At 45.4% G+C, this 27,108-nt stretch overlaps 1 protein-coding gene across 1 annotated transcript in view; it reads right to left on the minus strand.

The window, feature by feature from the left end:
- SART1 (spliceosome associated factor 1, recruiter of U4/U6.U5 tri-snRNP) overlaps positions 1 to 27,108 on the minus strand; it is a 698,390-nt gene that overhangs the window by 312,751 nt on the left and 358,531 nt on the right. The window contains exon 8 of the mRNA XM_085625869.1: positions 4,746 to 4,891. Within this exon, the coding sequence (XP_085481995.1) occupies positions 4,746 to 4,891 (146 nt within the window). The remainder of the gene's footprint in view (positions 1 to 4,745; positions 4,892 to 27,108) is intronic.

Below are 27,108 nucleotides of genomic sequence, written 5' to 3' on the forward strand. Positions count from 1 at the left end.
ATTTGTAATGCCTTTACATGGGTGATACATTGCAGCCATATCTGCAATGCCCATGACACCAAGGTAACAATATTAGTAGCACGTCTCCTCCAATGCCACATAATTATCACTTGCATATCAGATTATGGATTATGTTACATACCCTGTAAATGTCTGTTCTCTGCATGTAGAGCTGTAGATTCACATGCTTTGCAAACTCCTGCCATCTAGTGTTGGGTCCGGATGTTTGAAAGTTGTTTTTCTTCACAGAAGTCTTTTCCAGTCACTAGGTAAGGTCACTCCTTTCGGTGATAGTGCGCATTGGCATCAACTCCATTGCTAGATTGTTTTTTTTCTGCCATCGGGTTTGGACGTGTATTGCAGCGCTTTGAAACAGTCAATCGGGATCCCTTTGGTACTCAATTCACTTACCCTCGTCTGAATTATTCTTGATCGCGTTTCCAGTTTTTGACTGTCAAAAAATTCTGAAACCTTTCATTATCCAATCGGGAACTCTAATCACAGCCTTCGGGCCTAGCTCGATTTCCACCATCTACTTTCACTCAAAAATCCATCATCGAGTCTTTTGCCAATGGAACGGATGCCATTTCAATTCGGTCCTCAGTGCCATTCCAAATACCCACACACAGACAGATTAATTTCCCACAAGAGGGTTGAGATTGGAGTAAGTGAGTGAGGTATAGGAGTGTCCATGCGTATATAATGTAAATAATATGAACTGCAGCAACTACAGGTGGCCGGGGAGGTGGGAGGGCGCATGTGAATCTACAGCTCTACATGCCAAGAACAGATGTTTACAGGGTAAGTAACAAACTCCGTTTGAGGGATGGCCTTGGAGGGTTTTGGCTCCGAGTCTATGGCCTTGGAGGGTTTTGGCTCCGAGTCTATGGCCTTGGAGGGTTTTGGCGCCGAGTCTATGGCCTTGGAGGGTTTTGGCGCCGAGTCTTTGGCCTTGGCGGGTTTTGGCGCCGAGTCTTTGGCCTTGGCGGGTTTTGCCGCCGAGTCTTTGGCCTTGGCGGGTTTTGCCGCCGAGTCTTTGGCCTTGGCGGGTTTTGCCGCCGAGTCTTTGGCCTTGGCGGGTTTTGCCGCCGAGTCTTTGGCCTTGGCGGGTTTTGCCGCCGAGTCTTTGGCCTTGGCGGGTTTTGGCGCCGAGTCTTTGGCCTTGGCGGGTTTTGGCGCCGAGTCTTTGGCCTTGGCGGGTTTTGGCGCCGAGTCTTTGGCCTTGGCGGGTTTTGGCGCCGAGTCTTTGGCCTTGGCGGGTTTTGGCGCCGAGTCTTTGGCCTTGGCGGGTTTTGGCGCTGAGTCTTTGGCCTTGGCGGGTTTTGGCGCAGAGTCTTTGGCCTTGGCGGGTTTTGGCGCAGAGCCTTTCGGTGTCGAAGCTGGAATCTTCGGCCCCGAAGGTATGTTGACCGATAGATGCTTGGTCTTATGTCTTGGTGCCGAAGGTGTTGGTTCAGCATCAGAGTGGGGTTGTCTCAAGCCCGAGCCAGAAGGTTTCTCTTTTTGTTTCGGAGCCGGGCCAGAGGGCGGGGCATCGGAAACTTTTTGTTGGTGCCGACCTGAACCAGAGGGCGAAGGAGGGACCGGAGCCTTTGTCTCATGGTGAATGGGCACAGGGGGATCTGTACTCATGGTAAGCAGACCCGCAGTGATTTCTTCTTCTTCCACATCGGAGTTGGCCTCGGACAGCTGCTCTTCTTCCTCTGACCCTTGAGCCAGTTGTTGGATATCGGAATCTTCTCCTAAAATGTCCGTAACAGAGTCGCTCTGATGTCGCATCTCGTGGCATCGAGCCAAACGATCACGAAGCGTCTTTTTCGACCGGAATGATCGACACTTGTCACAGTCCTTCTCGTCGTGTTCCGGGGACAAGCAGAGGATGCACACTTCGTGCAAGACGGTACGTGGAAATTCAGCACGACATCCGGGACACAGCTTGAATGGAGTCCGTTCCATCGACTGCTAGTGCGGTCGGCACAGGTAGGCCCAACGGCCTGCCTCGAGTTTTCCGATAGAAAGTTTTTCAAAGTAAGACACTGCACGTCGAATGAGGAACTGCGATCGATAATACCGTCGAGGGTAGTGGATTGCGCATCGAAGGGGTCCGAAAACGGTACTGAACCAGAGCACAGCAATACACATCCGAACCCAATGGCGGCAAAAAACAATCTAAGAATGGAGTCTATGCCAATGCGCACTATCACCGAAAGGAGGAGTCACCTACCTCGTGACTACAAGACTTCTTCTACCAAAAACAAAGTGCAAACATCCGGACCCAACACCAGATGGCGATCTATGCTGAAGCATATGATCTACAGCTCATATGCCTCGAATATTGGCTTCCTGCAGATTCCCGAAGCGCCCCTCAGAAAAATGTGAGAAAAAGTTTAAGGTTTTCAAAGGATTCTGGATAAAAAAAATAAAACTGGTGAGTCCCACGCAAGTCACCCCAACCTGAATTTACATAGGAGTAAAAAAATTTACATATTTGCTAGGTTTCCGTAGGTACGGCTGAACTAGAACCCAAAATCCACAGCTACCAACATTGCAAAAAAATAAAATGGTGGGGGCACTTTTCAGTGCAAAAATGTGATCTCTTTATGTTGCGTCTTGGGCCATTCCTGTTGCGTGCACTAGGCCTACTCTCAAAAGTGAGGAACTATTTTCATCCGAAGACACGTGGACATAGAATAGTAGAACATTTGTTATTACCAGCTGGATTGGACTACATTTGTGCCTTCCAAATGCAAGCCAGTTTGTAAGAAAGAAGACATTATGGCCTCTAAATCTCATTCTACCATGGGCGTGCAGAAATTTAGAGATGTACAAATAACCACCGCTCCTTAACTCCATATCTGGTGCACATTTCAGAAATATATAGGTTTCCTTGATACCCTTTTTAACTCTAAAGATTTTACCATATGAATTGGTCTGTACTCAGAACACAATAAAAAACCATTGTAAGGTACAGCTCAGTTGTTGACTCTGGGTACGTCAGGTTCTTGGACAACGTACAGATCCTATACATTACCTCAACCAGAAGGGTCTAGCAGACTAAATGATATATTGCTTTTGTAAAACGGGCAGTGTGATAAATAGTTACAGATGAAAACGGTCAGAAATAGCACATTTTTCCTACTAATTTTTAATGTTTCTATATTTCAAAAGCTAGTTTCTGTTGGAAAACCTTGAGGAATCCTCACATATGACCTCTTGCTGAATTCAGAGTTTTATCATCTTTACAGAAATCTATAGGTTTCCTGGATTACTCATGGGTGTCACACTGGTTTCACCACAAACTGGATGAAGGTTGAAAGCACCAAATAAATAGGAAAAATCTTTGAAAAATGCCAAAACTGTGGTTAAAAAATAAATAGTTTTTCGATTCAGCTCAGCATGTTTATGAAAGCAGGGAAGATAGTGTCTATAGTACAGCAAACCTTCATAGATGCCTGTTTTAAGAGAGAATTTTTTTTTGCGGGGGCACGTTTTCCTATTTTTCACAAAATAATCAAAATGTAACAATATTTTGCCTATATTCTTGTGCCCCCCCAGGGGAACCCACAACCCCAGGGTACCTTTAGAATCGCCAGGATGCTGAAAAGAAAGGGGGGGGGGGGGCAAATTTAGCGTGGATACCTTATGTGGGAAAAAAGGTTATGGAGGCCTAAACATGAACCACTGAAAATGGCCAAAAAAGGACTAAGCACTGTGGGGAAGGGCAGCAGTTAAGGGGTAAGATATTCTCTATTTTTCTAAATTGGTTTGGGGGTTTTCCTAAATTGCGTTTTCACTTTATTACGATTTGAGTACTGCATAAATACTTTACACATTTCCTCCAGGTTTAGCCTGACTGCTTTGTGCCAAGTATCAGGGATAAATCACAGGTTTATTTTGTGACTTTTTTTCATTCACCCTGACAAGGGTTATTATTCTTTCACCCCCTTCAACAAATAATCCAATTTCTTACAGGCCCCTAATTCATTTATGACTGTCCCATTTAAGTGTTTCCAATCCTACTGACATACTCAAAACATTAAGAGTAAGCTAAATATGGTGTCTCTTATAGATGTTGTTCATATCTATAAAGGGGGGAACCAAAGTTATTAGCAGACCAAAATCATTTTTTTTCACTCTTGCCTTCCCTCTTTTTTCAACTTTGCCAACTATTGTCTGATCTTCATGAAACCAAATTCAACTTGCTAACATCCTGCCAAATTTCATAAAAATGTATGAAATAATTCCAAACCCCAAGCTAAGAAACGGTTTGCAAACCTCAGAGGCTCATGAACCCTGGGGCCAAGGGGACCACAATTTTTCTTCTTTGAATTTATTTCGTTTTTTAATTCTAAATAAATGGAGTACTCACCCCCTTCACCAACATAAGTAAGCAGACCAGGTGACACTCTTCCCTATCCAGTTTTAGCTCTATTCATTTATTTTGTAAGTTTTTACAGGACACAGGAACGGAACTGAACCGCAACACGTTGTAAAAATAAAAATTGCCAGAAGGAGGAAGCTCGTTTTTTAAAGAAATGCATAGGCCTAGGAGACCAGTGGCATGCAGTACACACTCAAAATACCACCCAGTGAGCATTGACTACCTCAATACCAGGAACATGAAATCTGCTCAGGGGTGGGGCAGAGAGTCTCCTCTCTTGAACCATCACTTTAGCGCGAAGTTAAACAAAAAATTCACAGGCTGAGTATTTTTGAGTAATCTGGAAATAGCAATAACATTTTACCATTGCCATATCCTCCACACTTTCTTCCTCTTCGTAAGGCTTGTAGTCCGGTCGCTTTTTCTTCAGCTCTGTGTTCTTCTTTGCCTTCTCTCGATCCACAATGTTCACATTCACAAGGACATCACTGTCATCTTCCTCCAGAACACCTACCAAAAAAAAGGCAAAGCTGGACATTTAAATGTGCCCTTTTACATTATCTTAGGTAAATATAAATCTGATGTGTATAAACCCCTATAGAAGAATGAAACATCCTTAGCTAGCTGGCAGGTCCAAGTTTGTAAGAAAAGCAATAATGGGATGCATTCTCTAAAATGTAAATCAAACTGTCACACATATGGCAAAATGCAAATAACCTTTAAATGCATTCAGTAGACTCCAATTTGAAACCCCTAATCTCATCCTAAGAGCAAAGTGTACATAATCACAGGTCTGCTTCTATTATGGGGTTTGTCTAGTCTTGAAAGTTTTAAAGGCTTGACAGCAACTTTCATTTGTTACAGTGAATACCATCCCTCCAGCATATCCTATGTTAGCTCTCTCATCAACCTCATGATTTGCATATGGCCATGTCTGAACTGGGGTGGCAGAGTGGGCTAAAGAACGGTGATGGATTAAACCCAGATCAGTTGACTGGGGGTGAGTGCTTGCAACGTTCAACACTCCGTCCATCATTTCCTTTGGTTTTGCTTAGCTCTCTCATCAACAACAAGAGCCCTCAAATGGGGGGGAAAACAAAGACATGAGCAAAATCAAACCAGTTTTAGGTTTCACTCCCAGGTAGAATAATAGGCAATAGCATTTGAACATTTAGGAAACTGTATAATCTTTGGATTGCTACAGGCATGTTGCCTTGGCAACCAGGTGACTTATAAATACTAATACTCTCCCTCAGTACTTCATTAAACGTTTTCAAATAAACAGAGGAAGATTTTGCACCAGCACTGGTGAACAAGTTACTTACCTTTGGTTATGCATTATCTGGTAGAGACCATATCTAGCTGCACATTCCTTACCTTAGAATTTTCCAGGCATCAGGCTGGATCCAGAAAATTTTGCTCAAGCAATACCCCTTGTGCGAGCTGTCGGGTGGCTCCATTCGGCTCCACGGGACGCTGTCTGTGTGGTTAGCCTCTGTTATGACATCGCTGTACCCTATATTGGAGCTACCCAGGCGCGCAAACATCACAACTTTTCACTTTTCCACAACAGAAGTGCAGAGCCATCAAGTGGCTGACGTGTGTGCCAAAACTAGGGCCCTGAAAAAGGGTTAAACCCAAGCTCTAACAACCAAGTCCGCAGAGCAGGGAGGCATGGGTGAGTCTGAAAGGAATATCCAGCTAGCTATTGTCTCTACCCCATAATGCGTTACCGAATGCAAGTAACTTGTTCATCTGATAGAGACGTCTAGCTGCAGATTTCTAATCTTAGAATAGATACCCAAGCCAAACCCACCTGGCGGTGGGCTGCGGACAAATTCCTCTCACTAGAACATCCTGCAGGACTGAATGGGTAAAATGCCAGTCTCTGCATACCTGACTGTCCAGGCAGTAGTGTTTGGCAAACTTGTGAAGAGATGCCCACCTTGTAGCCTGACAGACGTCCAGCAAAAAAGGTGGGCAGTACGATAGATTGAGCCAGATGGATTGACCCAGATAGAATGAGGTCACCACCTTCAGAAGAAATGAAGCAAGGGTGCGAAGCACCACTTTATCTGTAAAAGTCGTCATGTAAGGCGGCTTACACGATAGCGCCTGCAACTCAAGCACGCCTTTTGTTGTGACTCCACGCCTAGGAACAACACCCCATGGATTCGCCCAAAATAACTGTATTTTTTGTAACTTTCCCAAGCGGCTCTGTGTGTACCTACACACTCTGAACTTCGCTACCATCATGGGTTTAATACGAACATTAGCGCTAAAACTCCGCACATAACCTTAAGACCAAGATCAGCGAGTAGGCACAGACATGGTTACCTTCTACTCATCCTTGCCTCATTGATGAGAATGTAGAAGCCATATCACGAACGACACTCCCGTTAGAACACCTCCCTTCTTTTGTAACGAGTGGGAGCACAGTGGTATCCAAATGATTATGGAACCCAGCTTTGTTAAAACTTTGAAATCAAGCTATTCATACTAAGAGCAGAGTACATCGATTTGAAAGATACACATGTGCACCTAACCGCATTCCTATTAACAATTAATTGTGGTCCTTCTTGGTCTATTTTTTGAGTTAATCTTTATTCTTCAACATCATTGTTCTAATAACTGAGCAATTGGTTTTGTTGAGCTCAAGACACCACATGCAATTTGTTTAGTTGCAATTGATTGTTCCCCTTTTACACTGATCTCTAGGCAGTGAATAACTATGCCGAACGGCACCCTCATTGAATATGTGAAGATGAAGGTTGTCTTAGTTATGTATAAATATTACACCCTGTTACCATGATAGTTTTCTTTCCAGTTACAGGTACTACTGACTGGTAAATGAGAAGGGTGAGTTACTTACCTGCCCTCACGCGTTGCTGAATGAGCAACTAGCCCCGCACTGGTCCTGAAGAAAGCCCCCCGACCCAGCTGGGCGATAGAAGGGCGGAAACATGTCGACCATTCAAATGGACTCATAGGTGTTCTAGAACAGTAACATTTGTATATATTGCGCCGCTCTGATTTTAACCTTACCATATATCCAACTGAATAAATCCTCTTTGTAGAGGGATGTAGGTAATTTTAAATTCATTTCACTCAATTACTGGTCACTACTGTAATCACCAGTTGGTCTACCTCTGGGTGGAGGAAAGCATATTTTAATAAAAGACACAATGAGGATGCTATCATGTGATCTGAGAAGCGGACAATTACGATATACCGCTCCACCACTCCTGTACGTGATTGAGGATTGTTTAAGACAGCCAATAATAAATATATATATATATATATATATATATACACACATATACACACATCCATCCCTCCCCTGTGAAATATCTATTAAATCTTAACTCCGATTTAAATAACATTTTGTTATAATGCAACCAAATAGGAAGGTGGGAAGTAAAAGAGGCTCACCTTCTTGAGAGATTACAGAGAACTGCTTTTCTCACAGCTTTATCAAAGTTGCCTGCGGCATCCAGACAGTAATGCCAAGTAAAAGGGTGCCTGCTTGACCAGATTGCTGCTCTGCATATCAGTTGTATGGGCAAACTGGCAAAGAGAGCTTTGAGGAGGAGACCACTCTAGTTGAGTGGGCTTTCGCTGTATAAGATAATGACTTGCCCGCTTGCTGATGGCAAAACTATGGCTGATGATAGCCATCGTGCTATAGTCTGTTTAGTAACAGGATAGCCTTTTCTGGCGTTTCCATATGCCACAAACAGTTGGTCTGCCTTCCTTATGCTGATAGTCTTTTGCAAATAGAATTTAATAAATCTTTTGAGATCCAGGGAATGTAGGGATCTTTCTGCTGGTGTTTGTGGATTTGGGGAAAAAAGTCTTTCAAAAGACTGGCTCATTTAGATGAAAATCCAACTGGACTTTAGGGATGAAAGTTGGATTAGTACGAAGGATTACACACACCCCTTTGTGAATTGAAGCAAAGGTTGCCTAATAGTGAAAGCTTATATCGCGCTTATTTATCAAGCTGATGTAAGTGCTAGAAGAGAGGTCTTCCACAAGATATACTTTAGCTTGGCCCTCCTAAGAATGGGCTCAAACGGTCTTTTCGTTAATTGAGCTAGCACAATGTTGAGATGCCAAGGTAGTTGTGGTGGTGGCAGCTTTATTGGTGGCAACATCATAAATAATCCCTTTAGAAACTGTTTTATGATTCTCGAAAAGCAAAGTGATTGTGATGATTATGTTGTCGAAATCTGGATATTGCGGCAAGGTGGACCTTAATGGAAGAATGAGAGGGACCGGATCCTGTCAAATTAAGGAGATACAGAAATATTTGCTCTGGTGGTGACTGGATTAGATGCACCTCTGAGTTTGAACACCAGTGACAAAATCTTTTCAATTTGAGTTTGTATGTTTTAGTAGTGGACTGTGGCCTAGCATTAGCGAAGACTTCACGGCAATCCGAAGGGATGGCTAAACCGGCAAATTTTTAGGGTTCATGAGCCAAGCCAATAATCGAAGAGATGTCGGATCTGAATGATGGACCTAGCCTTGATTAGTTGTCAACAGGTTCGGTATTGGTCGTAACTGGATGGGTTTGCCCTCCAAGAGGAGGAGGAGCTTCATAAACCAGAACTAATGGGGCCACCTGGGTGCTATGAGCAGGATCCAGCAAGGTTCTTTCAACATTGTACGGAGCACCCTTGGGATAAAAGGAATCTGAGGAAAAGCGTTGACCTATATCTTTAACCATTCGATCAAAAACGCATTCCCCCACAATCCCTGTTGGGGTTGCCAACTGGTGAAGTACTGGCATGCGCTGCTAAGGGAATCTGCAAGAACATTGGATGTGCCTGGAATGTGTTCCGCTATCAAGTTTATATTGTGATAAATAGCCCAGTTCCATATTTGCTGAGCTTGAAGAGACAGTGCAATTGAGCTTGCTCTGCCCTGTTTGTTTAGATAGTACATACTTGTAGTATTGTCCATTTGAATTAGCCCCTGATGCCCCTGAATGTTTGAAAGGAAAGACTTCATAGCCAGGAAAATGGCCTTGAGTTCCAACAGGTTGATATGTAGGGACTGTTGGATGTCCCATTTGCCTTTGACTGTCAAACCATGTAGGTGCGCTCTGCCAACCCTCGAGGGAGGCACCTGTCAAATGAATTAGCGGCCTCTGGATACACTTGGGACATGCGTACACCATTTTAGAGCATCTTTCATCTGTGGTGTTATTCAAATGATATCCTTGAAGGAGCCTGAGGTCGGTAACCACAGACTGTCCAGTTCTTCCTGTAAAGGCCTCATGCGTAAGCGGCAGTTGGGAAGGGGTTGGGGGTGAATGCAGGAAGAAAGCATTCCCAGTAGCAACTTGTACTTTTGTACTGAAATGACTTTTATGAGGAGCAGAGCTGGTTGAATGGGTATCTTTTCCGGCCTCTCCTGTGAGGCAAAGGCCTTTGCCTGCAGGGTGTCAATAGTTGCTCCTAAAAACAGTCTGACATTTGAGGGTATTAGTTGAGACTTTTGAACACTGGACAGCCCTAGAGACTAGAATAGAGATATGCACTCTTGCGAACTACTGTTTACCACTGATAAGGAGATTGCTTTTATAAAGCAATTGTCGAGGTATGGGAATATTTGAATTCTTGCTTGTCGGAGAAGAGCAGCCATCGGGGAAATACTCAAGGCACTGAGCGAAGGCCAGAAGGCAGGATTCAGAACAGATAATCTGCGCCAGCCACTCAAAAGCGTAAACATTTCCTGTGTTTGGGATGAATGGGGAAGTGGAAACAGACGTCTTGGAGATCCAAGGTCATTATCTAATCTCCATGATTGAAGAGTTGTAGCACTTCCCGATGAGACAACATACAAAACGTTTGCTTCTTTAGGAACTGGTTGAGGTGGCGAAGGTCAAAGATGGGGAGCCATTCTCCAGATTTTTTTCCTTATGAGGAAAAATCTTGAATAAAATCCTGCCCCGCTTTGCGCTCTTGGTACCACTTCGATTGCTCCATTGCGCAACATGAGGTTTATCTGAGACAGCAGTTCTGTTAGATGGGAAGAAGGTAGGCCCTGAGGTGGGAAATTCAGAGAAATCTGTTGAAATCCCACTGCGTTTCCACCAGAAACTATAATCGAGGACTCATTTGTCCGTTGTTATCATGGACCATTTGGCTTAGGAAACAGGACATTTTCCACTAACCTCTAGGAAAGAGGTGAGTTGTGGCCAACACTAAAGATACGTCACTGCTTCTTAGAGGCGTTTCTACCTCTGAAGGATGTCTTTCCTCTATAGTGTTTGTAGGAGGCGGCAGTTGGTAGTTTGTAGGTTTTTTGTTGTTGTTGCGCAGTGGAGTATCTGGATTGTCCCAGATACGGCTGAAATGGTTTGTACTGGTTGTAACCTCCCTGAAAGGAAGAAGTGCCACAGCCTCGAGCTCCACGAAAGGACTGTTTTTTAAATTGCATGGTGCCTAGCGCTTTCACTGTGTCTGTATCCTTTTTGATTGCTTGTAGAGCCTCATCAATGTTATTCACCGTCATAAGGCATATCAATGCCCTTTTTTTTGCAACTCCTGTCAAAAAGAAGTCGCTCTCAACCATCCCTGTTGTCTCAATACTGCCGCCCCAGCCAATTGACGGAAGCCTGTCGACGATAGGTCTACTGCACATTTAATTATTTCCGCTGAGATCCGTTCCCCCCTCCTGAATGATCTTCCTTGCTTCTGCTCGTGACTCCTCAGGAAAAGATCAATAAACGGTGAAATGTCAGACCACATTTGGCAGTCATATCTTGCTAGGATTCCGAGTGGGTTTGCTGCCCTAACTGTGGTCACTGCCATAATGGAGATTTTTTTACGAATGGTGTCAAGACGTCTCCGTCCCTATTTGGTGGAGCAGATAGAGGTGAAGCAGGATTTCTGGCATGACATTGAGCTGCCTGAGAAATTACAGAATCCAGCTTTGGCTGACGATGAGGCAGGCAGGTGAGTTGTCAGGTGTCTTTTATTTCTTTTCCAGCTTAGCTAAGACGGCTGGAATGGAAGCTGGTGTTCACATTACTTTCAGGCTTTCCTCCCATATGATATCCACTATGGGAATTGAAAAAACTTTGCTCTTAGACTGTTCTTTAAAATCATATGGGAAACAAACAGACGGTTTGGTGACCTTGGGGAGCTGAACTCTTTGCCGCTCTTTCCATAAGAGTATGAAAACCTCCCATGTCTTCCGATGGTGAGTCTACCAGAGGTGTGGTTAAGGGAGAAGGTGAATGTATCAGGTAATCATCCCAGTCATTGGGTAGGGACACTTATTCCAGTTCTCCTTCCTCAGTAGTGCAATGCTCCTCTACCTGAGGTTGCGGGGTTGTAGGCAGTAGAGATATGAGTGGTGACCTTGCAATCGGAGAGGACACAGGAATCGGAGTTTGAGGGATTGAGGTAGCCGGATCTTATGGTGGGAATCTGCGGTAGTAATTGTCCACCATGCGCTGTAGATTTGAAAGTAGGGAAGCAAGCATCTGAATAGTCTGTTCTCTGTCTATTTTGGTGGTTAGGGTCATGATGGGGATAGTAATAACATTGTTCGTCATCATCCTCTTGGCATTTAATACCAAGGTCCGAAGGGCTGTGTGTCACACCAAACATGCCCTCCTGATCAGAATCCTCGTCATCATACTCCCAAAAAAAATCTTCTTGAGGACTAGGGGGCACTTTACTGGGAGAGTTATGCACAGGCACTATTATATCCTGCGAAGATCTTAGTTTAGGCTGCAGATCTAAGAGCAGTGTCCTTGACTGTATGTACACCCACCGACATAAGCTTAAATTTAATTTTCTGTGTAGTAGAAAGAATAGTCAACTAAGGAACTGTAGACAGGGTACCCGATGATGGAATAGTTGTTGCCAAAACAACCGTAGACGGAGCAGCCACCGATGAATCTCGAGTCGACATTGTGGACGTCGCTGATGTTAGTCGTTGCAAGCCTGCTGTCAAAGAATTCGGGTCCGTTGACGAAGCCAAGGGCGACGAAAGATTTTTATATTTGAGGGCCATCGACAACTGCAGCGGCGATGAGAGCCATAAATGAATCTTTCGATGACTGTCTTTTTCCGATACGTTTGCATACGTTGTTGATGAAGTTTGGTATGTCTTCATCGACTTTTTCCTAGACGATGTTGCAGTCGAAGTAGAAGGTCTCACCTTCACAGAAACTATGGTCGACTGAGACGCAGAAGAGGACATGATTAGTTTAGACTGAGGAGATGAAAAAGGTTTATGTCGTCGTTGTAGTAGTAGTAGTAGTAGTAGTAGTAGTAGTGACGACGGAGGCTGTCACCGACTAGGGTGTCAACGTTGTTTTAGTCAATGGTAAATCAATCTTCAACTTCTGAGGTGACAAAATGGACTCTGGTAGAGATTTTGAAGCTGTTTTGACCTTAGTGGAGACCGTAGAAGGCGTAGAGGATGAAGAATGCACATTATGAGAGGCAGACTCCTTACTGGAGACGGGATGCTGATCATCAGCCTTCGACGAATGGTGCTTTACCACCTTAAAGAATTTGGGGAGACGATTTCCACATCACTTGCTCTCTTTTTTGAGGCAACAGTTTTGGAGGAGGTATAGCTGTAGTCAGACAGGGGGTTGTCCTTGGTTTTTAACTTCTGCAACCACAGAAGAAGCCTTCCCTCTCTATCTCTCAAAGTCTTCTGAGAGTAAGTTATACAAATTGTGAACTATCTCACCTGGTGGTCAGGGTGAAAGCAGTAAATGGCATTCTTGTAAGGTCCGTCCGAATACAGTCTCAGCTTTCCACAGGCATCACAGTCCCTAACAGGAGATCTTTTAGGTGTAGACTTGTTGTTTAGAAGAAACAATTCTGTTAAATAGGCGAGAAAAAAGTATTGAAAAGAGCTCAGGGAGACTCCCAACACACCATGTGTGGTAGAAAATCTTAAAGCCTTGAGACCTCTGTGGTGAGGGTTCTAAAGAGTGCGGTTTCCTGATTGGCTGGACTTTGGGCCATTCCCAATAACTAGGATGAGCTATTTAAGTGAATGTTTTTTCAGCATTAACTTCAGTGTTAAAGTCATTATTTAATACTTTCAATGTACCGTGGGACTCCCACTTAGTCGACGGGGAATGATTCAAGCATGAGAATCTATGAAAGACTCAATGCTGGAGAACCTGTCTTCGTCAAATACATCCCTCGACACACAATGAAAAACATAGAAAGACAAAAAAAAACTGTCAAAAAGTGACAGAGGGGTAGCTCTTCCCGGATCTGCTCTTAACTGGCACGGAAAGATATGAGCTGAAGTACGCGCGCCTGGGTGGCCAATGACACCGACGAAGTCACGCAGATCCGAATGGAGTCACCCAATGGGGCGCGCAAGGGGTATTGCTCGAACAAAGGTTTCTGGATCCAGCCTGATGCCTGGGAAATTCTAAGGTAAGGAATCTGCAGCTAGAAGTCTCTATCAGATACAACAGATAGCAGTACCAAGTGGAACCTCAGCATTGTTGACTTTCTCGCTCTCTGGACTGGGCAAAACTCCACTAGAGTCTGTGCCTTGCTGTTTGACTCTTTGGAGAGAAGGTAAGCCAAGCTGCTTGCAGAGGACATGGACTGTGCCTGCCAGGAGTAACCTTAGACTTGGGAAGAGAGTCAACACCCACTAACAGTCCATGTGCCATTAGGTCACCCAGACCAGGTCCCAGGAGAAGAAACAAATAGTTTTAACTAGCTTGCCATCTTCCATTTCTTTTTACAGATTCACAAGCTTTAATCCTTAACCATCACCAAGTTGGGAGTCCTTCAAATAGTTGTATATGACAAATAAGACTTCGAGGCCTTAAACATTGGCCCTTTAGTAACATTTTGGCATCAAAAGACAACCAACCTTCAGTTAATCAGAAGAAAGCTCACTGAACCAAATCCTCAATAGGGGCCACTATACCTTGGATTTCTTACCACCAGTGTGAGGATTTAAGGCACAGGGGAGAATCAGATTGGGAAGAGGGCGAGTCATGTTTAAATCTATGAAAGACACAAACGGAGAATTATATTAACAGGTAACTTATTTCTCCTCCAGCATTGGATCCTTCATGGATTCACATGTTTGAATCACAACAGAAAGCAGTGTATCAGTATCCTCAATGTAAACATCACTGGCAATCATAACTTACAGACTTAGAATACCAATATACCGGAAAAGAAAGAATAGCAGACAAAAGCTCCTCTAATGAAATAGTTGCCATAGTACACCCTGACCACCTGCTGATTCTCTAGACATCCACTTACGCAGACAGTAGTGCTAAGTTACAAATCTGTCAATGGCACTCACCAGCGTGCAAAAGTAGTCGCTATTGCCACTGAGCAGACAACCTGCTTTATTCTGAGAGAAGGTAATAGGTGATACAATCTAAACTGCAAAGCTGGGACTAGAGAGAGGCGGACCTCGTTGTGGATGACCAAAGGAAACAATGAGTTGGTGTGACTTTCTGAAAGTTTTTGTCTTGTCAAGGCTGACTATCTAGAGATGCCTCAAATTCTAAGAGTGTAATGACGTTTCTGTAGTATTACTTAAGTTTTTGAAATCGCTCATAAAGGTACTGGTTCATTAAGATGAAAGTCATGCTATGAACTTGGAATTGATGTATAAGATTACTATGCACTTACGGAACATTGGGAAAGGATCTTGAATTGTAAATGCCAGAATTGGGCTCACTCAGTGTGTGGTATTCAAATTAAATACAGTATGCACATTCCATGAAAAGAATTCCATCCCAACCTTGTGGATGGGTTTAAATGGACCCTTTGCCAGTAGTGTCAATTCTGTGTAAAGTTCTTATTTAGGTGCCAGAGTTCTAAGTAGAAAGAAAACTCTGATGAGACCTTCTAAGAATTGTTTAAGAATGGTCATTGATAACAGAAGGTCTGTGCAGTGTTCTGCCAAATGAACTCTGATAGAGCTCTGAGAGAGACAACAGAGTCCAAGGAAGTACACAGTGCAGCACCTGATGAGGCTTGGAAGACATTGGGTGCATCCCTTCAGCCTGACAATAGAAGCAGAAGCTACTCAATTTAGTCTGCTAACATCTAATGCTCAACAATGGTCAACCTTGGGCTATTTTTAGTCTTATTCAGGAGATACAGCTATTTCCGCAAACTCCATGTGTTCAGGAGCCAAGCGATCACATAGAGATGATGGGTTGTGATGAATATTTTCTTCTGCATTCCTGCAGAGAAACCCCAGCTGTGTGCTCAGTTGAATGCATGGTGTTTGATAGCTCAAGATCTGTGCACCAGTACTACCAGAGCTAGCCAGATGACATCAATATCAGTCAACAAGGTTCCTTCTTAAGCTTGCTAACCACCCTCAGCATAACGGAAGCGTTGGAAAGTTGTATGCAAATATCATGGACATCAAAGGGCATCTGCCTTCAACTCTGGCGTAATCTTGACAAGTACAGCATTTGTTTTTGGTTGCTCTTGCAAACAGGTCCAGGTTTGAATAAACTCAGTGCCAGAAGACTTTGCTAAGTTGGGACTGATTGAGCTTCCACCTGTGGTTGGTTGTCACAATAAGCTCAGACATTCTGTTAAGACTTTAGTGACATCGGAGAGGTTTTCCACCTTCATGAAAATTCCAGAGATCAGTTCCACACATCTTGAGCATTTTCCCAAAAAACCGATAGGCCATTCTTCCTTGTTTGTTTACACAGAACATGGATGTGGCGCTGTCCATTCCTGTGAGGACAGCCTAGCTCATCAATTTTGGATTGAATGATTGCAGATCCTGTCTTATAGTTTTCCATTGTAGGACAATGATGTGTAACAGCCTGTCAAGGTAGCACCACAGCCCTCTTGCTTCCGAGACCTGAAGATAAACATCCCATCCCACTATGGAAATATCGCTGTCATGATGTAGAAAAGTGGATTTTTTGGGGGGATAGAAAAGTGTCCACCTCAAAGCATAAGGTCACTACCTACTCTATGTCACACAAATTAATTCAAATAAACCACTGCTCAATTCCTGGTAATTTGATACAAAGCAGTCAGGTCTAAATCACAGGTAATGTGTAAAGTATTTAAGCAGTACATAACAGAAACAGTTGCACAAAACACAATTTAAAAACCAAGAAAAACAGTAAAATAAGACTGAAATGACAAACATCCAATTAGGGAACTGGTGATATGCATTTTTAGAAATGGAAGCGAAAAAGACACCAAGAAGTACAAAGCATCAATGATTGTCCATGGAAGCGGTAGACCGCACCTAGTCACGATTTGAGGTAGACCGTGACGCAGCCATTGTCAAATACATCAAGAGGATTGGCTTTGGTGAAAGTCTAACTCAGCAAGTTTACAAGAGTTCTAAAATCCTAATGTAAAAGAGGACTGCCATTGTTTGTAATTGTTTTTTTACAAAAACGTCTTCCAAAGTGACAATTTCCCCAAAAATGATAATTGTAACTGCTAGTTGAATACCTGCACAAGTTTTATTCCTAGAAAAAGTTTATAAGTCCCAAAACAGAAATTGACTAGATTTTTTCCTAGATGCAGAAGCCTTTCTGAGGGACGAATCTGAAATTCAATCGGATGTCCTGGAAATGCAGTCAGGTTTTTTGTTGTTGTGGGTCCTCTTAGACCTGTAGCAAATGTTTAACAGCAGTGCACAAGCAACCGCAAGAACTCAGGGGGGCACCTAGAGACTCTCAGGGTGCAAGGCAATGGCCACCAGCAAAATTCAATTGAATATTCCAGTTGCCACCGATCAGCTGGAAACTGCAGGGAAAAGGAGTCTTGCAGCTTTTTGTGTGACTGCAACCACAGGGGCCACTTAACTGACTTTGAAGTCCACTTCTTATTCCTGGGTACAATGGGGAGCAGGTCCAGTCCTTCAAAGCTTCTTACATGTTACATATAGCAGGACCAGTCCTCTACTGTTCTTCTGTAGGTCCATAAAGCGTTTTGAGTGGGATGAGCGTCCTGCTTTGTAGGGTCCACCAGCCTGTGGTTGAGGAAGACTCCTGATCACTTACTAATCAATGGATTAATAGTTCAAAGAAGCCGACCTACCCACTTTCTCAGCAGTTTGTTTGCCCTATTGCAAACAATCTCACAGTGCCCACAGCCTCCAAATCCAAATGGGAAACCGTATTAGCCTTGTGAAGAACATGTGTGCCCACCCAGAGGTGATGCCCATTTCGTTCCTCTGTGGTCACTCAACTGGTTCTGGGGGTAGCTTTACTCCCAATGGGCTTGGTGCCAGCCTGACTCGGGGTGGAGGGAGGGGAGCTGGGGCTTCCCACATGTCATCTAGAATTTGATTGAGGCAGGACAGGCCCCCTATGAAGTGGATTACGTTTCTGGGCCATACCCCAACTTATCTTCTTGCCAAGAGAAGTAACCACCTCCCAACACCCAGTCCATTGTCTTTGCTCGGGGAGCAGTTTTCACATTTCTTTCACACCTAAATCAGGCAATGCACAGCTGGGCAGGTGATGGGAGAGTAAATGCAAATTAGTCTGTGGGGGTTTACATGGCGACAATCGAAGGTCCCATCAAAGGGAATATCCAGAATGTGATTCTGAACTTTAAGCCGAAAGGAAACACACATTAACTCTCCTTGGCACCTCGGGGAACCCCCTCCCCCATTCCATCCGTTGACAGCTTGTAGTTGCAATCCATAGAAGTATCATTCAAAGCCGCCGGGGCCCTATCACCCTCCCTCGGAATCACCTTTGCCTCTTATCTCACAGCATAAGATCAATATATGGCACAATGTCCCAACAACATCTGCCTATCATAGCAACCGATGACAGCAAACATATTCATTGCCTTGACAGAAGTCCACACCTTTTTGACAAAAATGCCCATCTTGCTCACCTTTCAGTTCAGTGGTGCAGTACTTGAGGATGCTGAATTACATGAACTACATTGAGCCACTTGATTGACCAATGAGATTGCTGTAGGTTGGCTGATCAAACAAACCAGCATATTGTTAGGTACCTAGTATTTTTTTTTTGTGTTTTTTTACAAGTCTTGATACATAGTGAGTTCTGATCTCAGCATATACATTGCATGATGTTTAGTCCTTTCTGCCAAATGTGGTCTGTGATAGATATCGTTTTTAGAGCTCTAATTGCAAGCTCTTTAGAAATCAAACAGAATGCTTTAAGTATCCATATCCATTATTGGAAGCTGCAAACACTTGACAAGCTCTCTAAACTTCATGAAAACACATAATATACTGCTGAGGGAGAGCTTGAATAATTATTTGGTGGATTCACATTGGGACAGTCAGGTTGATACCAAACAACATTGTCTATATCTAAAGAGCCAGTGACTATGTGGATGGTCAGTGGAGCTTTGCACTGAAGCCAGAGGTACAGGTTGCTGTGGCACCTGGGATGCTGGTTGTGGAGGCAGAGGGTGAAATAACGTAGATTGTGATGGCTGCATTAAAATGTTGAATAGGAGTCTGCTTTCGTATAGCGGAGGCCATTATGTAGGTCCACTGGCACAGAAAAAAGATTGCCTCACCTTGATAAGATGTTTCCTGATGATATTCAACACTGTAGCAGTAATAATAACCAGGACCATAACCCACAGCTTTTATTCATCCTCATAGGTGTGACGAGAATCATTTGCATCTTGATCTCTACGCATGTCCGGCTTGGTCTTCCATTTGGTCCTCTTTATTTCTGTTTTGGCATGGCATGCATAGTGCGTTGGGCAAGTTGCTGCGCTAAGAACTTGCATCCAGAGATTCATCCTCAGTCTTTAGAACATTAGGTGGCGAAAGTATATTGCTGGGTGAAGTTTCTGCAGGCAAAATGGAACATGGATTTCTTTTTTGCCTTTTGCAAGTGTTCTGTGGACTGTGCTGTTGAAGGAATTGCATTTGGCGGTGATGTTGTAAAGGGTACTGTCATCAACGGTGTCTTTTTTGATGAGGGCGTTGTCAAAGATTGCTTCGTCGACAAGGTTTTATTTATAGCTAACTTATCTGAAGCAGTATTTGTCAATAATGTTCTAGGTGATGCTGCAGTTAGTTTAGATGGGAATGCCCCAGGGAAGGCACTGGAGGTATAAGGAGGAGCACTGACTGCAGCAGTCATCAAAGGAGACCTCCTCTGGTTGAGAATTATAGAAGAAGACCTGCCCAGCTTCTTGTCAGACTTTCTAGAGGCTTTGCATGGGAACTGGTAGATGAAGACTGAAGTTCCTAGGTGAAAGCCCTTTGTTCCAATGACGTGTTTTGATCTTTTCTGATGTTGTAGAGTGAGAAGACTCATCCTCTGAGATAGAACATCAGGAAAAGACTTGTTCGGCGGCTACCTCAAAGGTTGTCCTTCTTTGTCATTTAAAGTTGTGGCAGAGAATTGTCTACAGACCTTACAATTGTCTGGCTTATGATTAGCATACATGCAATAGACAGTCCTTGGGTGCCAAGTACAACCTTCTGATTTGCTGAGGCTGCGTCTTTTTCAGAGGACAGTAGGTTACTACAGAGACCATGTATCAGGACTTTAGGTCTTGTTTGAGGAACACAGCTCTTTGAAACTTTATCATAGGACTCCCACCTCATTGACTGAGAATGAATCAAGCATGTAAATGTAATAAAGTTCCCAAGCTGGAGAAACAGGTCAAGATCACAGGAGCCGTTCACCAAGTGTTTTAGTCAATGACCTTGGATGGATTACCTCAGCTAAGCTGTTACTCCAGGCTTCAGCCGTCGTCTGTGCTTCAGCTGACTGAGCAAAACTTGATTCTTATAATTACAACTGTCTATCCATCTACTGCTGCATTATTATAACAGCCTCCATTAGTTTTTTCAGTGAACCTCTTCTATTCTATCAGACTGTCAATGCAGCATCTCTGCAAACTTTTGTCTGCATTTGCTCAAGTATTTCAGCACCTGCTTGTAGTTTAACCTTGGAGGCCTGAGGTCAGGTACAAGGTGGAGCATTCATTCAGTGTCAACATAATAGACTATAAATCTAATAGAAATCAGTCTAAAAACTCATAAAAACGTTGTGTGGAGCAGCGAAGAAAAGCGATTAACACCTTCACTGTACAAAATGAAGTTTGTGGTTTATAAAAAGAAAAAAACATCCCTAGTAGAATTACTCTGAAGGGGCAAAAAAGGTGAAGGTCAGGGAAAGTCCTGTAGAAACTGTTGGAGAAGAATGGATAAAGGCTGAAAGAAAGAGGTCAGAGGGAGAATAAGGGGCAACTGGATCCCCCAAGCCCACTGCATAATGTTTAAACAGAGAGAAAAAGTTTGTGGTGCCTGCCTGCAATGGAGAGGATTCTGAAAGAAATATAGTTTGTAAAGGGTGAGGGAAGGAGGGGCGGATCAATATTGTACATAACAGGAGAATGCTAAGGAGATTATACTTGGATCCTGGGTTGCACAGGTGGTCTTGCATTTGTTGGGAAAGCAAAGATTTCAGAGTCTCATGTTCAATAGACGGAAGAGACTCAAAGACAAAACCTTTGAATCCCCTAGCACAAAATGAGCAAGTGACTTGTATATGGCAGGTTCTGATATTGTAGAGCGAGGTTGAGAGGATAGTGAGGAGAGCACGGAGAGAGGAGAAGAGAGTGGAGAAAAGTGGAAAGAAGTGAGAGTAGGAGAGAGGAAACTTCCCACTGCAGCTCACTATGTCAAAGGAAGGCACCATGAAATTGGTGAAGCTTTTTAAATTTGGGCAAAAGTGCACATTAAATATTGGTTGCTCTACATTTGCATGTATACAGACACACTATCATAGAGCTGTTGCAACTGAAACAAAAGCATTATGTGTTAAAGTGTGTTTTTCCTGGCTTAGATTTAACTCTGCCTCAGAACGTCCTCAACAATATTTTTATCAAATGGATTGTGTGTTTATATTTTAAATGTGCCACAACATACAGCAAGATGTTCACCGATTGTTTTGTATGAGGAATTGTTTTGAAAGAATTTGATGGAAGGAAGCGTTTTGCTACTTTCAAAGCTCTTCCTGCTTGCACATTGTATTGCATTCAAGCACATTGATCTCTTCTTGTTTTTGTAACTAACTTGTTCTAACACCTCCAGCTGATATTAGGTTAGAAGGAGCGATTCAATATTCATGTAGTGGGCTGGTGCTAAAAAGGTAGGGTTACTGTTCACGCCAAGCTGGCTTAGCACTTTTTATAAATTCTTAGCAGGAAATATGTATATCCCCATTAATCAATGGAATCTCCACGACCCGAAAATACACAAGGCCCTACTTCAAGCTATAAACCATTATTTTCTGGACAATGAGGGCACAGTGGACTCTCTTCCCCCCCCCCCCCCCCCCCCCAGACATTGTGGGAAGCATTCATAGTTGTTATACGGGGACAGGCACTGTCCCTGATAGCTGGCGCCCGAAAGGAGAAAATGAAAGACATGGACGAGATCGAAGAGGCAGTCCTCAAATTGGAAGAGGAACTGGGGGAGAAGGTCACGCAAGAAAAACTCCACACTTTACAACTCAAAAGGACGAATACAAGGCTGTAGTATTAGACAGGGCTAAATCCATAGGGAGGGAAACGGCAGGTAGTGTGTACGACCTGTGAGATAAGACCGGAAAATTAATAGTGTGGCTGGACAGGAAGGAGTTAGCATCCTGACTGGTGCCAGAACTGATAGACTGAGACGGACAAGCCAAAACAGATCCTCAAGCTATTGTGGATATATTTTCACACTACGTTAGTGACATCTACCACACGCACACTTCCTATACGGAAACAGACTCACAATCCCTACTAAATGACATCGCTCTCCCGGTCCTGTCGGATCCGGACAGGCACTTCGGCAGTGACTTTACAAACGATGAAATCGCGTTGGCAGTTAGGCGCTCAGCCCCAACGGCCTGCCAATCGAGCTTTATAAACTAGCCCCGTACCTGCGAACCATGTACGCAGACAGTAAAAAGCAAGGCAGGCTTCCTCTAGACCAAAGAATAGCCACACATCACCATTCATAAGGAAGGTAAATACAAGAAAAATTGCGCCTCGTGTAGGCCTATCTCCCTCCTCAATGCAGAACCCAAAATTCTTGCTAAGCTTCTGGCTAACCGCCTGGTCAAAGTGATTAATAGCATCGTACACCCGACCAGTCGGGCTTCATGCCCCAGCGTAACACAGCGCTTAATCTCAGGAGGGTACATGGGGAGATTGGCGATGATACAGGAACCGGTGGTCATAGTTTCCCTAGATGCATCGATGTCAATTGATACTATGGAATGGCCATATCTCTTTGCAGTGCTGGTGAAGCTGTGTTTCGGACCAAAGTACATTGGCTGGGCTAGGCTTTTATACTCCAGGCCCCTGGCGCAGGTCGTAGTGAACAACAAGAAAACGGAGGTGTTTGAACTAGGTCGGGGGACCCGCCAGGGTTGCCCGCTGTCCCCCCTCCTGTTCGCTCTTGCATTGGAGCCGCTTGCGGCTTGGATCCGGAGGGACCCGGTTATATGCGGCCTGCGCTGGGTGGAATCATGGGAGGACCGAATTTCGCTATATGCGGATGATATCCTACTATTCCTTGCCTCCCCCCGACAATCATTGATAGCGGTGTTTGACATATTCGCAAGTTTCTGTAGATTCTCTGGGTATTTCATAAACTGGAGAAAGTCCCTTCTGTATACGCTCCACAGCAACCCCCCAATAGTGCCTAAGGGTTGCCCTATGCAAACTACCACAACAGGCTTTAAGTACCTGGGGGTATCCGTGACATCGCACCTGCACTTCCGCTACGCTTATAACCTGCAACCGCCTCTGCAAAAACTGAAATGAGACATCGTAGCCTGGAAGACGCTGCCGCTCTCCCTGTTGGGTAGACTGGTGTTATTTAAAATTATGTCCTTGCCCCGCTTTCTCTATGCACTGCAGAACTATCCTGATCCAATACCTTCCAGCTACTTTATGGTTTAAATCTTTTTATTGAAACAAAGCCACACAAAGGGAAAAAAAAGCAGATGAAACGAGCCGCACAGGGCCCGGCAGGTTCAAATAGAGATGCAAAAAGAATGCGCGGCTTACAATATAAAAGGAAACATATCCCCCCCCACTCCTCCCAAAAAGGCACAAAAGGGGGAAAAAAAGGGAAGGTGGAGGGGAACAGGAGAGGGCGAGGGAACCATGCTTCACCCTCCCGGAGTTCTCGGTTTCCACAGAGCTTAGTCCATAATGTCTCAGGGGGGTGGAAATGAGTCATGCATGGGGGTCCGGCATAGTGAGGTACAGGAGGCGTAGTTATTTAGGGCAAAACAGTTCTCTAAATTCTGGGACTAACAGAGGCAGAAATGGTCGCAAAAGCTTGCCAAAAGAAGAGCCCTTGCCTGCCAGAGTGAGTGAGATCTTTTCCAGCACATGCCAGAGACGGTGATACCACCCGGAGTGTGTGGGCACCTGAGCTGTTTTCCAGTGTACCAGTATGTTCTGCGTTGCTGTACCCAGGGCGATGGCTATTTGCTTTCCCCAGCGAGACCCCAAGGGGTAAGTGACGGGATTGGGCACTCCCAGTAAGACGTATGCAGGGAACCTGGGCAGTTCCGTATCTAAATGTTTATCGATCTCTTCTAATACATGTGTCCAGTAAGGTTGGATGTGTGGGCAGTCCCATAGGAGATGGATCAAAGAGCCTATCTGTCCGCATCCCCTCCAACAGTCGGGGCTGTAGGCGGGGTCAGCTTGGTGTAGCCTCTCTGGGGTGTAGTACCAGTGGTATACGAGTTTAGTAAAGGTTTCAGTCAGGCCTGTGTGCTCTTTCCCATTCCCGGGGGCTAAGGTCATGTCCTATGTCTCGTTTCCATCTTGCCCGCCCAGCATGGTAAGTGTGAGTGTATCTGGATAAGAGCATTTTGTAAAGGTCGGAGATAAGTTTCCTATCAGAAGTTCGAGTGATGAGCCAACGCTCGTAGTGCGTGAGGAGCTGCAATGCTTGTGCTAGATTATCAGGGTGGAGGGCCCAGTGTCGGACCTGTAAGTAGTGCATACGCTCTGCTTCCAGGAGACCATAGTCAGCCCGAATCTGCGAAAAAGGTATCACGTCCCCTCTATGGAACAATTGGCCCAACGCGCAACTGCCAGCCTCTCTCCACCGAACAAAGGCCTGAGGGCCAACGCCGGGTCCAAAATCTAGGTGATCCAAAAAAGAGGCGATTGGGGACGGGAATGTAGTAAGGGCGAACCGTGTATTGACCCGGTCCCATACCCTAAGTGTGGAGCCTGTTACATGAGAAGCGTAAAGGTTAGGCGGACGATGGGATCTTCATTAGTGACGTACCCGCAATGGCCCGATCCTGAAAAAGCCAATGCTTTTCAGATTCCGCCTGGCTCCACTCAACCAAGTACCGCAGCCGAGTCGCAGAATAATAGAGCGCTAAATCCATGACTCCAAGGCCTCCCTCGTGCGGAGGAAGAAAGCTCACCAACCTCTTCATTCGAGGTTTGCGCCCCTGCCATATAAAGGAGGAAAGCTCAGACTGGACTCTTTGCAACCAACCGGTGGGGGGTGGGAGGGGCAGAGACTGAAAAAGGAGCAATATCTTGGGGAGGATGGTCATTTTGATGGCCGCGATGCGCCCCAGCCATGATAACGGGTATTGTTTCCATTTTAGCAACGCGGCCCGAATGTGAGTGTGCAGGAGAGAATAATCGATTTGTCTCATAGTTTGTAAATTCGGAGCCAGCTGTATGCCAAGGTAAGGGATTGAATCATTTGAACATTGCAGAGGATAACTGGCCTGGAGGTCCATCAGTACCGTCTGGGGAAGGGACAGACCGAGCGCTACCGATTTCGTGAGGTTGATTTTAAAGCCTGAGGCTCTCCCGAAAGCCTCCAGTTCACCCAAGAAGCTACCTAAGGCGTTTCAGGCTGTGTGAAGGTGGCCAGCACATTGCCCGCGTATAGGCTTACCGTATGGGTGTCGCCACCAAAGCGGATACCAGTGATCTGGGGATGGTCCCTGACCCTCTGAGCGAAAGCCTCCATGTAGAGTGCAGAGAGCAGGGGCGACAAAGGGCACCCCTGTCTAGGGCCCCTACTGAAGGGGAACAGTGTGACGGTGTAGCCATTCACTCGGACTGTGGCGTTTGGAAAACGGTAGCAATTCAAAATGTGTGTTCGCATCTTCTCACCGAGGCCAGCACAGATCAAGGTCTGCTCTAAATATGGCCAGTTGACGCGGTCAAATGCCTTCTCTGCATCCACCGTCAAGAGGAGGTATTCTCCAGGAATGCGGGCAGCCTTTTCAATCAGGTGGGCGACTCTCTTGGTGTTATCGCTTGTCTGGCGCTGCGGTATAAAACCGGCCTGATACGGGTCCACCAGTACCGGCATAGGAGGGCTTAAGCGGGCGGCGAGAATGCCAGTGTAGTTTCAGGGACAAATGTGGCAGCAAGCAGGGGGTCTGGGCTGGCCCGACCCAGGAGTCGCGTGGCACACCCGGGAAGGCTGTCGGGAGGAAGAGCTGTAGTCGCAGTGGGGCCGGCGCGATAAGAGGCCCCAAGATGGCGCCCAGTGTGCAGTCCTTACACCCCTCTCACCGCGATGTCAAAGGTAGCCGGAGGCAGGGGCCGGAGGTGCAGGAGCAGAGTAACCATTCAGCGGGGCCCAAGCCCCGGGTGCTGCACAGGAGACGTTCTGCTAGATGCGGGAGGTTCGCAGGGCTCACCGTCTGGGCTCCGGTGAGCCGTCGCGCAGCATCGGATCCTCGGCGATCTCTCCGTGCACAGTCTCATCCAGCGGCTGGGTTGCAGACGCACAGGAGGCGCAGATGTTGTCGGAGGCCGCCAGGGCCATCTCTCGGGTCTGCAAATTGGAGCGGGCGTCACAGGCAGGGCGCAGGTCTCTCGCAGCTGGGAACCAGGGCCGCGGTCTAGACCCACGCCACACGGCACTCGCCACCCGCACCACCGCCGAGGCCCCAGGTGAGCTCAGGGGCCGTGGAGCCGGCCGCAGGAACCCAGGAACCACCCGGTAGGGCTACAGACAAACCTGGGTGCGGGAGAGAGCTCTACTGCGCGCTTGTGAAGGCCCTAGGCCAGTGCTGGAAGTCGGCGGGTGGAGGAGCGAAGACAACACGCGTCTTAGCTCTCCGCCATCCATGCTCCTTCAAGCTACTTAAGAGAAATAGAGGGACTGCAGGGGGATTTGTTGTGGGACGGAAATCCCCGTATCTCACTGCCAAAGCATACGCTTACCTGGTATGATGGAGGTATTGGTCTTCCGGACCTCAATAAATATTACTGGGCTTCCCACCAGGGAACCATTAACCATGGCATGTACCGCCCCATGGACGACCCAGACTATGCCATGGATCGCTGGCTACTCCCAGGAGTAAACTATAATAGAGCCCTCTACTCTAGGCCGCGACGTTTCCCGCTTACCGGACCCACTAAACATTTCGTACAGGTCTGGCATATAGCAACACAAAGTCTGGGATAGGAGCTCAAACTGACGCTAGCGACCCCACTCTGGGACTCGGAGACACTTGGGGATCTTTGGAAAACGAAGGGATTCGACAAGTGGGATCTTATCGGGATCTCGACTGTCGGGGACCTATGGGCAAGGGGAGATGTCATACCATTTGCCACACTGCAACAGAAACACGAGGATTGCGCAGATAGAGTATTTCTGATATCTCCAGGTCAGACATGCCTTACAGCCTTGTTTTCCTAAAGGGTTTACTCCCCCACAACATACACCCCTCGAGGATA

Source organism: Triturus cristatus, chromosome 9 (assembly GCF_964204655.1).
Source record: "Triturus cristatus chromosome 9, aTriCri1.1, whole genome shotgun sequence".
In the NCBI taxonomy this organism is placed as follows: domain Eukaryota; kingdom Metazoa; phylum Chordata; class Amphibia; order Caudata; family Salamandridae; genus Triturus; species Triturus cristatus.